This window comes from Phocoena sinus, chromosome 1 (genome assembly GCF_008692025.1).
Source record: "Phocoena sinus isolate mPhoSin1 chromosome 1, mPhoSin1.pri, whole genome shotgun sequence".
Lineage (NCBI taxonomy): Eukaryota > Metazoa > Chordata > Mammalia > Artiodactyla > Phocoenidae > Phocoena > Phocoena sinus.
In genome coordinates this window covers 65,064,594-65,080,573 of record NC_045763.1, presented here as the reverse complement: position 1 = coordinate 65,080,573, position 15,980 = coordinate 65,064,594, and the positions used below count along the sequence as shown (strand labels likewise).

At 34.9% G+C, this 15,980-nt stretch overlaps 1 protein-coding gene across 2 annotated transcripts; it reads right to left on the bottom strand.

Moving 5' to 3' along the window:
- Positions 1–2,008: 2,008 nt before the first annotated feature.
- FPGT (fucose-1-phosphate guanylyltransferase) lies at positions 2,009–9,948 on the bottom strand. 2 transcript variants are annotated; one of them, XM_032602684.1, is made up of 4 exons: positions 9,798–9,948; positions 8,295–8,462; positions 7,041–7,133; positions 2,009–4,986 (listed from the first exon to the last, which is right to left on the bottom strand). In XM_032602684.1, exons 1-4 carry the CDS (start codon positions 9,877–9,879, stop codon positions 3,530–3,532), a joined length of 1,800 nt encoding a protein of 599 aa, XP_032458575.1. In that variant the 5' UTR covers positions 9,880–9,948; the 3' UTR covers positions 2,009–3,529. The 2 variants fall into 2 exon arrangements, with proteins under 2 accessions (XP_032458575.1, XP_032458584.1); XM_032602693.1 differs by lacking the exon at positions 8,295–8,462 and having other exon boundaries at positions 9,798–9,938.
- Positions 9,949–15,980: the final 6,032 nt, after the last annotated feature.

Below are 15,980 nucleotides of genomic sequence, written 5' to 3'. Positions count from 1 at the left end.
TTCTAATTGTACTTATTTAAGCCCTTTGTCTTTTTTTCTTGGTGAGTCTAGCTAAATATTTGTTAGCTTTATTTTTTTTTTAAAGAACAAGCTCTTTGTTACACTGACATGTATATGTCATTATATCTCCCAAATTCAGTGAGCATCTTTGTGACCATTACTTTGAACCCTTTATCAGGTAAATTACTTATCTCTGTTTAAAGGTAATTTCATGAGGTTTTATCTTATTCTTTCATTTGGAGCATATTCTTCATCTTATTTTTCTTCTCATTTTGCTTAACACTCTGTTGGTTTCTATACAGTAGATGAAACCACCTCACCGTGTCTTGAAGGAGTGATCTCATGTAGGAGGTGAACCTTGTCATTCAACCCACCCCAGCTCTTGATTGTCCCTCAAACCTTTGTGCTTGTCCAGGCAGCTATTATATTTTTAATAGCTCCTAGTAGATAAGGATGCTCCAAACCTGTCAATGTTCCAAAGGGGAGGATATCAGTACTTAGATTCAGGCTGACTGGAAGCCAGACCTTCATGCAGCAGCTTTCAAGAGTATGCAAATATACACTGTCCTGTGGGACCACAAGTCCAAGCCCTACTGGCCACCAGAGACAGGTAATCTGGAGGTGTCCCCTATGCAGCAGTTGCAAATATCAGGGCTCCAGACAAGTGAATGAGCTCTTTCCTGGGAGGTACCATTGAGCTGGGGCAAGGCAGTGGGAGAGCACCAAGATGGTGTACATAGCCTATGTTCCTTGAGAGCAGCTTGGTAGGCCACTAGGTGTGTGATAAACCTGAAGCCTGCCCCTCAGGCCAAAGCTCCAGAAGCAAAATGTCTATTCATATCCTCTGCTAATTTTTAAGTTAGATCCTTTATTCCAATTTTCAACCTGATCCCAAATTGTGGTGTATTATAGAATAGCCAAACTGGCAAGTCTGAATAAAAACAACAAAAAAAGTCTAAAAACAAATAAAAGAAAACCCCCCAAAAACAAACTAGTCCAAAATTTTTATGAATACAGACAAATGGGAACACAAACACTAGCATGTTGGAGCTTAGCACACTGGTATTGAAGGGAAGGAGAATGTTAGTGACTTGTGACAAAGTTCAGTACAGAGTATTAATTATACAATTTCAGTAAGTATAAACAACTAAAGTTGTGTTCCTCAACGACAATAGAAATCAGCTTTGTCTAAACATATTTTATAGGCACAAAAGATTTAAGTTAAACTAAGCAGCTAATGGTAGCTTGAATTATTTCTCCTGCACTAAGTGAATTTATAAAGGTAACTTTCAAGTACCTTTAAAACGGTATTTTCTTTATTAATAATTTAGTTATAGACATAGATGAAGACTTGTGTTTCATTCAGCTAAACAACAAAAAGAACACCTGAAATCCCTTAGACAATTTTGAACAAATTAATATTTTTTTCTTAGTTATTTCTTTCTATTTTAATTCTGCTAGACTACAACAAGTTTCCTAAATTCTGGGTCTCCAGGTTGCTCAAGTCCAAAAGGCATTATGGTGTATGTGAATGGCATGTGTAGCACACCAGTTACCAGCTGTGATAGCTATACATATATTTTGCAGCAGGCAAGTTTTGATTTTGGCTCTGTGCTAAATCTGGTAACCTTTATATAACATAGGTAGTATTGCTTAGCCTCAGAAGATGAGTGGATCATCACAGCTTGTGAGAATTGATTCTGGATTCATTCCATCAAATTTTTGTGATTTTCAGCAGCATATAACTTGGATTTTCAAAGCTTTATTCCCACTTAGTATGCATTAATGCACACTCTTTATTTCTGTTTTGTTTAGTTTGCAAGACAAATGCCCAAGGGAGATTAATTATCAAAAGTTGCATTTTTTTTCCATGCCTTCTTGATCATTGTTAACTCATCAATAAGTTTACAGAATATATTTAGTTACAAATTGTAGATGTCCTTCACAAACCTTGAAAGTATATGATTTAACGGCTGTGATTTTACAAAATAAAAATGATAAGTCAAGAGAAAATGTCCAATTTATTACTTATTCATGCATGTGGTTATCACACTGGTTGAGTTAGATACACTGCTGGTGATACATGTGTGGTACTACACACCAAGTGATGCATATCAAGGAAAGAGACACTGCCAAATTCTTTGGAACAGATAACATTTCAAAGCAACTAGAATCCATACATTGTGCAGGAATATGATTAACGTGGTGACCACCAATTTGTCAGAAACCTCCCACTGATTTAAATAAAACTACATTCTGGAGACATGTGATTAACTAAAGTAAAAGTGAAACAACTCTGTAAAGTAATAACAGCATCAGCATCCACTTGCAGAACAGGTATCTGGTGTCCATAGCTTGAAGGTAAATCCAGGCATCAGTGCGGTGGTGGCACTTGTAGAATATGAAGCTTTATCAATACCTTTGATAGCACAGAAGATGGTACTAGATGGTATTAGAAGATAGCACATGGATATCAACCACTCTTGAGTTGAAAATTAATTTAGAAAAGTTTGACTCTAGATGTGAAGCTTCAGAAAAGTCTTGACTGTATCTTAATATTTCACTTTTTTGTTCCTCTACATGTATTTGCAAAAGGGTTAAATGACATAAATCTATATTTAAGTGGTTTTAAAAAAGATTTCCAATAAATAATAACTTCAAGTAACAAGAAAAGCATTGCATATTTTATTGGTAGTGTTTTCTCTTTTTCAGTGGAACATAAAATAATGGTGATTCTTAAGAACTGATGACTCCTTAGATTAATTAGATTAGAAATACAGCATTGAACTTTTAATGAGTGACAAACACATAACATCCTCTGAAATCTCTGCAAGTAAATCAGTACATGCTAAACAATGGCTACCATATATCTTTATTTACTCCTTGGGAAGAAACTTGAAAAATATATACATAAATATCATAACTGAGGGTTGCTGATAAGTCACATAGATTTTTATCATCAATTTCAGAATGGTTTGTATCTATTAATACTTATTTATTAATTAAGACTATCACAATATTTTAAGCATTCATTTAACTCTGTTAGCCATGGATTTGTTTCTGAAAAAGTACTTCTACAGTATTCCTACAGTGCTTTGAAGACCCTACAGTATGACATTTTTGTTAGTTCATCAGAATAGGTCTAATGCACTTGAGGAGAGAACTGCCAATGAACACATAGAACTTCACTGGAACCAAAGCCCAAAAGAAGATGAAAATATTCTGAAGGTATATTTAGAAAATTACCTTTAAAACAATTATAGTATTTTGTGAACAAAATAATGTTCCACAAGTCATCTTTATAAAAGAAAAATTTAAATAGTAATAAATATTAAAAAAATCACTTTTCTGAACTTACATCCTTAAGCTATTCTTTCATCTAAAAATGGTTTATTTTTGTTATTAATTTTATGCTACAGCAAGCATGTTAATATAATTTTCATTAATTCATTTCAATTAAAAAACAAGTCTACAGAAAATTCCTGCATCTGCAATCTTGCTCAATCAAGACAGGCAGAGTATACAATATTTAAGATGTCTCTAAATCAGACTGTTTTTTATTCAAAGTAATTTCTAGAAAAATTTGCTCCCTATAAGTTATCATGTCTTCCACATCTTTGTAGAAAAGCATTTCTTCAATGGACAACAGCTTATATTTATTCAGGCTGAATGCTGACTTGTTCTGTACAGCATTTAACATCTTTAGGGATGTTGTAACTGAATCACTCAAAGAAGAACAAACTGGGAAAATACGAGCATTCCACAAACTTAAACATGTCTTGTTTCCAGAGAACAGTTCCTCTGTAACTTTGAGATTCCAAATGTCTAAGCATGACAGGAAACAGACTCCAAAGAATTGAAGTAACTTTATATCTGACAATGTTTTAACATTCTTTTTCAAGTTGTCTTGCACTCCACATGCCATAGTTGAATACTTTAAGTGTCTATTCATCTTCAAGCTTAAGGAACACACAAAAGAATGTGCAGACAGGACGGCTGTTGTTATGATATAAGAACCACTAATAATGCAATTTTCCCCCACTGAAACATCAGGCCCCAATCTGGAATACTCTACAACTGAGCCAGGTGCCACAGAACTTCTTGAATCCAATATACTTTGAATGATACAGGATTTGTTGCTAGAGCATTCTGGTATTGCTGGAAAGATGCTAAAAGCTATGGACTGTAAGCCAAGCTCTGACTTCAAATTGCTATCAGAAGTAAAATGAAACAAATATTCTTCAGTTGTTCCAATGTGATAAAATTTGGAGTTATTAAGAACAACAACATTTAGTGATGTTCCTCTAAGAAGATGAAATATTCTTTGCCTCATGTCTACCAGCTCTGACTCTTCTTTAGTAACATTTGATGTGTTTCTGGTATATTCCACAGTTGCTCCAGGTCCCAAAGCCTGCAGAAAGTCTCCATAGGCATCTATTTCACAGTTCAATGTACCTATTTTTTCATAAAAAGCAAGTAACTTTTTCGCTGTTTTATGATCCATATAAAATAGGCTGTCTGTGTAGACATACTCAGGGTCTAATTTAAGAGAGGGTATGTCACCCCCAGCAAAGTTTTGACGAAAAAAATTTCTAGCTCTACACACAGCATCAAACTGATACATCTTTTCTATGCTGGGCTTATGAAGGAAACGATGGCAACTTCTGTACTCGAGGTCTCTATGTTCTAAATAGTTAAAAGGTTCTAAGACAAATACTCCATGTGTTGTACCTACAGTCAAACTAGAAGGATGAGCTAAAGCAGTAAAGCCAGGTTTGTCAAACCTAATATACTCAGATTCTCCAATACTATAAAGTTCAATATCATCTGCACAGGTAACCAGAATCCCAGGATTCATATGTGAGGGGAAATCAATGTACATGGCTAGTTTTAATTCCAACATCTGATAAATGGGGCTACCAAAAGGTAAAGCAGTGAAAATTTTCCCCAGAGCACTTGCATTTGGAAGGCGTTGACTGTAGCCACCTATATAAAATTAAACAAAATAACTGTTTTAAAATGTTTATAAGATTTAAAAACTCAGGAGCATCAGTTACAACTCAAAATATCTCTAAAGATATTTAAAATATACAATATATTACTGTATCCCAGGAAAGAATAATAACTTCCAGATGACAAATTCACAGAGCAATTCTGTAGAGATTTGCTATAATGCAGTTCTAGATTAGGAAAGACCTGTAATATGCTTTACAGACTATGAATTGTTTTAACTCAACTGGATAACAAGTAAAAAGGACAATGAGCTAAAATATGACCTTATATCTACATTTCACACAATAAATTTCAACCATGTTTAAATGCCTACATTAAAAATCCACTTCATGGGGAAAAAAAGTCACAAAAAACTAATATACATAATTATCTATTAAAGAGTAATTTCCAGATGGAATGTGTTTCCTCAATTACATACACTTAAAGGAAGTAAAGGTGCATTTATTTAAAAGCATTTTACAATGTATATTTGTTTTTAATTTTAAAAGGCTTTTCCCTCTAAGATGAGCCTTATGACTTAATTCCCTGAAAAGTGTGTTCACTTAAGTACATTAAATAGCTTACATCATTTTTACGTAACTAATTATAGTGAGAGGCATAGTAGAAAGAGTCACACAAAAATGCGTTCAAATTCTGGTTCACCACTTTTTAATTGTTCATCTTGGACTTAACACTAAATCAGCAGATGTAAATACTTGTTTTATCATGTTTTATGAGATCAACAATACATGCAAAGCACTTACTACAGAGTACATTATTCAACCAATGAGAGCTAATACTTTCTTTTTCATTTTCCAAATACTAACCAACAGTAAAGTTCAGCATTGTAAGAATTACCTACTTTTAATTACACTTGACCCTTGAACAATAAGGGTTTGAACTCTACCAGTCCATTTACATGAGGATTTTTTTCAATAAATACTGTAAGACTATATGACCCGACGTTGGTTGAATCCCTGATGAGAAACTGTGGCTATGGAGAGTGGAACTGCCTATACAGAAGACCAACTATGAAGTTACATGCAGATTTTAGACTGTGTGAGGGTCAGCACCACTCACAGATCAATGCATTATTATATATTTGCAAGGATCGATTGTATTAATATATATTTTCAGGTGTCTAACTTAATTTTTACTAAATTAATAATAATAATACTCGTTCTGGAATAAAACTGTAAATTTGAATTTTTCTTTTACTTTTTCAGTTGGTCTTAAAATCAGAACTTGGATGCTTTACTTGATATCATCTTTAAAAAGAATCATTGTTCCGTATATGAATCCTAAAAAATGAAAAGTGCCTTGGTAACCATGTGGATGAGTGGCTCTAAAATATCTGTTCCTGAACTGGTACAAGTCCATGACAAAGTTTCGCCAGCCTCCAGTACACAGAGGAAAAATAACAGAGGTCTCTTTCATGTAACCCAAATTTTCATACAACCAAATCTGTCCAATTTAAAAAATTATATTCTGAGATTACTTCTTTCCTACCCTTCTGTTCCCTTTTTTGGTGTGTGATTTTTCCTCTTTTATACTTTCTTGTCAACTCCATGTTCTGTCACCACCTTTTCTTTTTGTTTTTAAACTCCTAAGGATTATGGACTTTGGTCACCAATAACTAGATAAAAATGTGTTAACAGGTTTTGTGTAAAGTCTGGTAATCACAGTACTAAACCAGCCTCTCCCCTACAGCAAGAATCCTTTCTAAAGCATTGTCAAGAAATGTTCATATTTTGATGAGTTCTATCTTAGGAAAATAATTTTCAATATGTATACCAAAAACAATACATGAAAGTTGAGGATGTATGTGATCTACAATTTTAAGGTTAAATTTTGTGAAAAATATTATGCTACTTACAACCTAAAAATATCAAGGAAAGCATAAAATATTTGTTTCCAAAGCAGTATAACTTCAAAGACAAAAGAAAAACAAAAAAGAGGGGATAGTATTACTAAGGGAGAAAAAAGCCCCTTAGATATAAAAGGTAATATACTAAAAGAAAATGTAAATTAGTAAAGTGTAACATTACCAGAGTGAATTAATAGGATGGTAAAAGAATTCCATTCATCTCCATAAAGCTTTTCCAAACATCGAAGAGCACAAAGTGTCGATCCTCCATTTCCTTGAAAATAAAGTTAAAAAGCTCAATTTATTTCACATAAAGTTACAAAAACTTTATTATTATAGTAAATTTAAGTGTTATAACTTTGAGGATATGACCTCTGGCTACAATTAACCAGGCAGAGAGCAAAGGTATAGGCAGAACAATCAAATTAAATACACATTTCTTAGCAATTAAATAATTAGTAATAAAACCCAGAGATGAGCCCTTGGTAATAAAAGTTGAGTTAATCTTCTCCTGAAAATAGTAGTACAAAGAAAGAAATGATAAATTAAGCAATCTGCAACACTATAAGACTGTAAAGTTTACACGTTCACTTGGAGTTATGAACTGTAAAACCCATTAAAATAATTCTCCCATATGATCATATATATGTGTTAGATGTACTTTCTAAAAAGATGTTTAGAACCTGTTTTCCTAAAAAACATCTTAAATGTAACTTCCACTTACTAGTTACCATGGGCAAGTTATTTAACATTTTGTGCCTGAATCTCATTCAAACATGGGAATCAGAAAAGTACTGACCACATATTTATGAGGATTAAAACACTGGCTAATTAGGACATGCCAGTATCAGATACAGATACCCTAACTCTGGTATCAATGAGCTTCAGCTTTAAGTATCACATGGAAAATGGCCCCCAGGAAAATAGCATGTATTTTTATTTGCAAGGTAAGGTCAAAAGGCAAAGTGGACAAACTGGTTTTTAAAAGTAAACATCTATGATAATTATGCCATTAGATTGTGCTCTTTCGCATTCTGCATTGTGGTCCCAAGAGGCCAAATATTTATTTTTCCTGATTTGATCTCTTCATGTAAGTTTCTGAGCAAATTGTGTAGTTCAGAGGGACCTTAAGAGTCCTACTGATAAGGTCCAAAAGAATATTCACCATCTGAGTAAATTTTATTAAGACTAATAAAATTCTCTTTTAAGTAACATAACATTCTGGAAGTTTTTCATGGTAAGTCCACAATGTGTAAAAACAGTTGCCATGCCTTTTATCTTTCTTAAAAAATAGTGAACTTACATAAAAATTTTAAAGTTTGTAAAGACTATAGGTGGTAAGACACACAGTATAAACTGTAAGCCACAGGAAAGCTTTTCTTCAGTGATTATTCTGCCCACAATTTATGATATAAATTTGACCATAAATGTGTACCAATTTTGGCTCCAGCAGGATCAACAAAAACATGATATTGAACTCCAAGAGGTAACTCCTTTTTTTTCAGCTTTTCTGACAGCTGTTGCTTATAAGCACGTTCCTGTTTATCATCAGCTGCTGTTATTGCAACAATGTCCCAGAATTCTCCAGCTGCCACAGGTTTGCCTATGTGTAAGAAGAAAGTGATAAATATTATCAGAATTCTCTAGCTGTTACAGGTTTACCTATTTGGAAAGAAGGAAAAAAGAGGTAATAGTATCTTCAAAAATGTATCTTCTGCTTTTGAGAAGTAGGGAATAATGAGTGGTCAGCTAGTAGGATTCAAAATAGTTCTAATGAGGATTGTTCACAAATTCTACTTTTTTTCCTTTTAGATTACTTGCTCCTTTTATGGTCTACAGTCCCATTTATTTAGATTTTCTGAGAGTTGTAATGTTTCTTGATTAAGAGAAGTACTTTTGACTTGCTAAAGATGAGCTCAATTCTTAAAGAGAGGAGACAAAGGAATAAATTAATCTCCAGTTTTGAAAATCAGTTTTCCCATACAGGGACCACTTAATGTTTGTTGGCTAAGAAAGATTAAATCCAAGGACCCATTGCTACAGTGTTGGTGTCCATAAATGTGGGCACTTTAGTTTTTAATCACCTTAAAATGAGCCATGCAAGTTTACAAAGGTTACTGGAGAATGACACCAAATTCTGGATAACAGAAAAGTTCCCAGCTCCTTAATGAACTCAATAAGAGACTGAACTTTTGGCTGACAGTTGGAAGCTCTTCTTTATTGATAAACAAGACAAATAAGCGTTTTTATTCGTTAACAAATTCTAGTCAGCTAGAATCTAATAGTCCCGAACATTTTACTGTAATCCAAGTATTATTTTCTGTATTTTTGAAGCAGTAACGTCAACAAAAATATGACCAATTAGATAGTTGTACAGGAAATGACAAGTGGCATAGTCCTTTAAAAAAACATTTTGATACAAAGTTACCCCTTTTAATTTTTAATCCATAATTTCACCATGTTGTTTCGCTTTTCGCTTAGTAAGCGTTCACATCATGGAACAAATTGGTGAAGTAGGTAGGGAGTGGAAGAAAGCTAAAATCGGATTTGTAAGAGTCAAATCACTATGCTTTAGATCTTTTAGGTTTATTTAAAATAATTTTTGCTAATGAGCTAACCAAACGAATAACTTGGATTTATAGCTTCACTAGTCAGGCAAATAACTGTCTTCTCATTCCTCCTCATATACATACATATATATATATATATTTATATATACGCAACTGGGAATAAACTTAAAGAAAGCAACAAGCATAACGTAAAGAAAGGAGAGTGACAGAAGAATAAAAAACTTAAGAGGAACATTAAATGCGCCTGGGCCAGCGTCCTAGGCCCACAAGTGATTAGTAAAAGGAAGTGGTAGTCCAGCAAATACACCAGCACGTAAAGCGCCCTCCCTGTCCGTTGCCGGGGCGAGCCAGGGTTCCTCCTCTGGTACCTCTAAGCTCTGAAAACCTCCGCAACCTTCGCTGGGTGGCTTCTCGCAAAGATACGCCTGGAAGGGCACTCGTGGCTGCCATAGCTCACTTTCCCCAACACCGCCGAGGACTTCCAGCGATCCCGCAGCCCAGCACCGCACGCATGCGCCCTGGGACGTAACCCGTTCTTTGGTCCGGTTTCGTCTCTGTCCCGCCCCCTACGTGCGTCACTCACGTAACTACGCCCCCGAAGCTCTTTGTCTTGCCTAAGGAAAACCACGACTGGGTGAGCCCGGGGCTTTGCTCCGTTTCCCTAGCAACGGCCTCCGAAACGGATAAATGGCCACCCAGTGATTTGTCGGACTGTGCCGGGTCTGAGCCGCTTGTTACCAACTCGTAAAGCCTTGCAGCTCTGTAGACCCGGTGAGTGGTCCTGCTTGGGCGGCGAAATTTCGAGAACTGACTCGCTTAAGGAGAAGTTCAAACTACAACTTAGCTTCTAGCTTTCTCTCAAAGGCCGTTAGTCCTTTCTAACTCGTGGTTTGTTGTAGCCAGGGGCAGTTCCCAAGGACCTCTTGAGAGTTAATTCCTCCCCTTGGGTCGTCGTCTGAAGCCATCTGCCCCAACCCCAGGTCCAGATACATACATAGTCTGAACTTTTAAAATCTGTACTTTCTTCAGGAAGCTTTGTGGCTTCTTTGCCCTTGCAGTTACTAGAGAGTGAGCCACTCCACACCTCTCAGTTTTGAGATCACTTAAGAGGCTTTTGGAAGTTGTATAAAATTCTGCAATGAGGCCCTTAACGTTTGGGGCTTTTTGGCTGTTTCTCTGGTAACCTTTTGTGTATGCAGATTAATCTAGAACTTTCAGTAGCATTCCTGGAAATAAGTTGGCCTTAGTGGATGTGTTTTCGGTAGGTATCGATAGATAAGTTTCTTCTCTTGTAAAACACCAAGTTTATGATGAGTTTTACAGATTCTTCTATTTATCTTTACACGTGAGAAAGCTATGAATGAGAGAGAATAGTGACTTAGTCAGGCTCTCACAATTAGTTAAGTAGTAGAGAGAAGATTTAAGCAAGATATTTCAATCCCAAACTCCGACATCATTCTACCGCACCATACAGTTTAATTTAGTTGAGAAGCCTGTCTTCATTAAAGTTTCATCAGGAACATAGGCATTCAAGGCCTTACAAGTTCTTACCATGAACTTAGTTTTTCTTCTACAGAATTGACCCTGTTATTTAATTCAGTACTTAGAGCGAAAGAATTTGAGTGAAAAGGGAGATTATGCTTTCATAGTTTTATTGTTTAAAAGCTCTCTTTTTTGTTAATAAAAACAAAACATTCTTAATAAGAACATTTAGAAAATACAAAAGACTTAAGTGAGGTGAGAGAGAGCAAAAGGGGAAGTAGCAAGAGAGAAGGTGAGATAACAACGGCTTAGATTAAGGATTTCATTTTTTAACTGAGTGAAACAAAGCCATTGCAAGGTTTTATGTGACTTACATTATGTTTAAAAGGAGCATTTCACGGAAATGTGAAAATAGACTCTAGCGGAGAGTGGGGCAATGATAGAAGCAGGGAGACTTGTTTGGAGGCTACTGCAACAAAACAGGTGAGAGTTGGTGAAGGCTTGGCCAGGATGGGAATAGTGGGGGGTGATGAGAAGTTGGTTAGATTCTGGATATATGTTTGAAGGCATAATTAATACAATTTGCTAAAGGAATGGCTGTGGAATGTGAAAGAAAGAGGAGTCAAGGATAACTGCCTGAAGGCTGGAGCGACCATCAGTTGAAATGGGAAAGGATATGGATGGGGAAGTAGGGACGGTTATTGGGGTAGTAGGGAGAGTACAGAATTTGGTTTTGGATGTGGAAAGTAAATAGATGTATATGCGTGCAGTGCATATGTTATGGGAGTTTGTATGTATATGTGTTTGCATAATACATGAGTCTGGAGTTTGCAAGACAGGTCTGGACTTAGAGATATAATTTTGGGAGTTGTCAGCATATAGATGGAGTTAATTTTTAAACTACAGAACTAGATGAGGTCCTAAGGAAAGAAAGGTCAATAGAGCCTATAAACTGAGGGATTGTACATACTAATGAGGTAAATGCTGAAAAAGGTAACTAAATAAGAAAACTTCAGAAATGATAAGAACTGTGAGGGGACTAAAACAGGGTGATGTGATAGACTCTATAACAGAGTGTTAAATGTATGTTAGAGCATTTCTTGGACCTGGGAAGAATGGCCATAGAAATGGATGCTACTTTTTTGCTGATATGAGTATATTACATAAAATGTGCTGGACGTAAATATACTATATAGGCTATGTTTTTTGTCCTTCTTCTGTCTTTTCTGTTTTCTTCAAATTTTCACTAATATTAATTTTTAAATAAAAAATGAAAAAGCTGTATACTATGTGAGTGGCAGTAAGTTTCTGGCAGTTGATTGTAGTGGGTAAAAAAGTCAAGGGATTTTATTTAAGTTTAGGCTTTATATAATCAGACAGTGTGATAATGTTTGTTGAAACAGTCATAAGCTACCATGACCAGAATAAAATATGTCAATACAGGTCTGTAGTAAACCCATTATTCTGTATAAAATGGAAATGATGTGTTTGATCTTGAATTCCACATTTCAAAAGGGACATCAAAATGATAACAAATATGATTTAAAATAAAGATTTCAAAGATTTGTTGATTAAAAAAAAAAAAGGGGGACATCAGACAAACCAAACTATAATAAGTTGAAAAAAGATGTTCTTTGGAGGCATTTGGGCTTTTTTTTTTTTTTTTTTTTGTATTGGAGGAGAGTATCTGAAGAAGTGGCATGAAGAGAAGTGAGATAGACTTTTTAAGAACTTTACCGAGGTATACTTTACCTATCATTAACCTATTGTAAGTGAGCAGTTTAATGATTTTTAGTAAATGTACTGAGTTGTGCAACCATGATCACAAGCTAGGTATAGAACATTTCCATCATCCCAATAAGATGCCTTGTGCTTATCTACAATTAATGCCTGTTAGGTTATTTTTATTACTATAGGCATGGATATGACTGTTGTGTGAAAGTTGTAGAGAAGCACAGTAAACTTTTTCTTCTTCTTAATAAAAAGAAGCTTAAGCCACATGGAGCAGGTCCTTGATTACGGACCATGGAGCTTAGGTACATGGCTTGGCCAGTTCATGCTGGGGCTCTCATCTTTTCCGTTACTTGTGCATCATTTCTGTTTAACCAGTCTTCCTCCTATTACTCTTCCTGATGTGGAGTGTAAAGCAAAAATCTCTATTTTACTGTTTCCTTTCTTTGAATTTAATTACTCAGTTAGCCTGGTCTCAGACTATTTCTTCACTAATTTTTCCCACTGTAGCCTATTGAAGGAACCCTCACCACCTTTCTCGAGGGCAAAGGAAAACTTTTTTCCCCTAAACTTCTATTTTACTTTCTCTCTTAATTTTTTTAAAGACTGTATCTTCAGAGCAGATTTAGGTTCACAGCAAAATTGGGAAGAAGATACAGAGGTTTCCAGTATACCCTCATATATACCCACACATGCATAGCTTCCCCCATTATCTACATACCTCACCAGAGTGGTACATTAGTTAAAATTGATGAACCTATAATTACACATCAAAATCACTCAAAGTCTGTAGTTTCCCTTAGGATTCACTCTTGGTGTTTTATATTCTATGGGTTTGGACACAGTATAAGGACATGTATACATTGTTATAATATTATTCAGAGTAGTTTCACTATCCTAAAAATCCTCTGTGCTCTGCCTATTCATCCCTCATTCCTCAAATACTGCAAATCCTTCAACCACTGATCTTTTTACTGTTTCCATGTTTTGCTTTTTCCAGAATGTCATATGGGTGGAATACTACAGTATGAGCCTTTTTAGATTAGCTTATTTCACTTAATAATATGCATTTAAGGTTATACCATGTCTTTTCATTGCTTGATAGCTAATTTATTTTTAGTGCTGAGTAAACAGTCCATTTTATGGATGTACCACAGGTTATTTATTCCTTCACCTACTGAAGGACTTCTTGATTCCTCCCAATTTTGGCGATTGTGAGTAAAGCTGCTATAAATATCCATGTGCAGAGTTATGTGTGAAAATAAGTATTCAACTCCTTTGGGTAAATACGAAAGAATGCAATTACTGTATTTTATGGTAAGAGTGTATTTAGTTTTTTGAGAAACCCCCAAACTGTCTTCCATAGTGGCTATACCATTTTGCACTCCTACCAGAATGAATGAAAGTTCCTATTCTTCCACATCCTTGTCATCAGTTTGTGTTATCAGTGTTAGACTTTTGGCCATTCTAATCGGTCTGTTACGGTATCTCATTGTTTTCTTAATTTGCATTTTCCTGATGATATGTGTTAAGGAGAGACTTTCATATGCTTATTTGCCACCTATGTATCTTCTTTGCGGAAGTGGCTGTTAAGGTTTTTGGCTTATTTTTTAATCTGGTTGTTCATTTTCTTATTGTTGAATTTTAAGAGTGTTTTGTATATTTTGTATGAGTCCTTTAGCAGATGTGTCTTTTGCAAAAGATTTTCTCCTAGTCTGTGACTTGTCTTCTCATTCATTTGGCATTACCTTTTGCAGATCGTGTCTTTAATAGTAATGAGCTATAGATTATAAAGTATTTTTTATTGATTATGTTTTTGACGTTGTATCTAACAAAGTCATCATCATCCTAATGTCATCTAGATTTTCTCCTAAGTTATCTTCTAAGAGTTTTATTGTTTTATGTTTTACATTTAGGTCATATATCCAATTTGAATTATCCTTTCTGGAGGTATAAAGTCTGTGTCCAGATTCATTTTCTTTTTCATGTGGCTGTCCAGCTGTTTCATCACCATTTGTTGAAAGTCTGTCTTTGCTTTTTCTCCTTTGTTAAAGATCAGTTGACTGTATTCATGTCTGTCTGTTTCTAGGCTCTCTATTCTGTTCCACTGATCTATCTTTCTTTTGACAATACTAGACTGTCCCGATGACTATAGCTTTATAGTAAGTCTTGAAGTTAGGTGGTATCATTTTTCCAACTTTGTACTTCTTAAGTATTGTGTTAGATACTGGGAGGTCTTTTGCCTCTATATATAAACTTTAGAATCAGTTTGTCAATAGCGATAAAATAACTTGCTGAGATTTTGACTGGGGTTGTATTGAATCTATAGCTAAGTTGGGAAGAACAGACATCTTGATAATTTTGAGTCATTCTATCCATGAACATTGTCTTTCTCCATTCATTTATTCTTTGAATTTGCTCATCAGTGTTTGTTTTCCTCTTATAGATCTTGTACATATTTTGCTCCATTTATATGTAAATATTTCATTTATGGTAGTGATAATGGAAATGGTATTGTGTTTTTAACTTATTCATTGCTGGTATATAGGGAAGTGATTGACTTTTGTGTATTAACCCTGAATCTACAACTTTGCTCTAATCACTTAGTAGTTCCAAAGGTATTTGTTCTTTTGAATTTTCTACACTGACAATCATGTCATCTGTGAACAGAGATGTGGTCTGTACATTTTTATTTCCTTTTTTTTTTTTTTTTTTTTCATTGCATTAGCTAGGACGTTCAGTACAATGGTGAGAAGGGACATCCTAGCCTTGGACTTCATCTTAGTGGAAAAGCTTCTAATTTCTCACCATTAAGCACAATGTTGCTGTAGATTTTTTTGTAAATAGTCTTTATCAAGTTGAGGAAGTTCTTTTCTATTTCTAGTTGACTGAGAGTTTTATCACGAATAGGTGTTGGATTGCATCAAATGCTTTTCCTGCATCTGTGATTCTTCTTTTTAGCCTGTTGATGTGATGGATTACATTAACTGGTTTTTGAATGTTGAACCAGTCTTGTATACCTGGGATAAATCCAGCTTGGTGGTAGGTGTATGATTCTTTTTATACATTGTTGGATTCGATTTACTAATTTTTTTTTAGTATTTTTGGTTCTGTTTTCATGAGAAATACTGGTCTGTAGTTTTGTAATGTCTTTGACTGGCCTTAGTATTAGGATAATGCTGGCCTCGTAGAACGAATTACAAAGTATTTGCTTCGCTTCTATCTTCTTAAAGAGATTGTAGAGAATTCATGTAACTTCTTCCTTAAATTTTGGTAGTATTTCCCAATGAACCCATCTGGGCTTGGTGCTTCTGTTTTGGAAGGTTATTAATTATTGA

Coding starts and splice junctions, on each gene's coding strand:
- FPGT (XM_032602684.1), bottom strand. CDS start 9,879: ATGGCAGCCACGAGTGCCCTTCCAGGCGTATCTTTGCGAGAAGCCACC. Junction 8,463..9,797: donor GAGGTTTTCAGAGCTTAGAG/GTACCAGAGGAG, acceptor TCTTACACATAG/GCAAACCTGTGGCAGCTGGA. Junction 4,987..7,040: donor CATCCTATTAATTCACTCTG/GTAATGTTACAC, acceptor AATTTTATATAG/GTGGCTACAGTCAACGCCTT.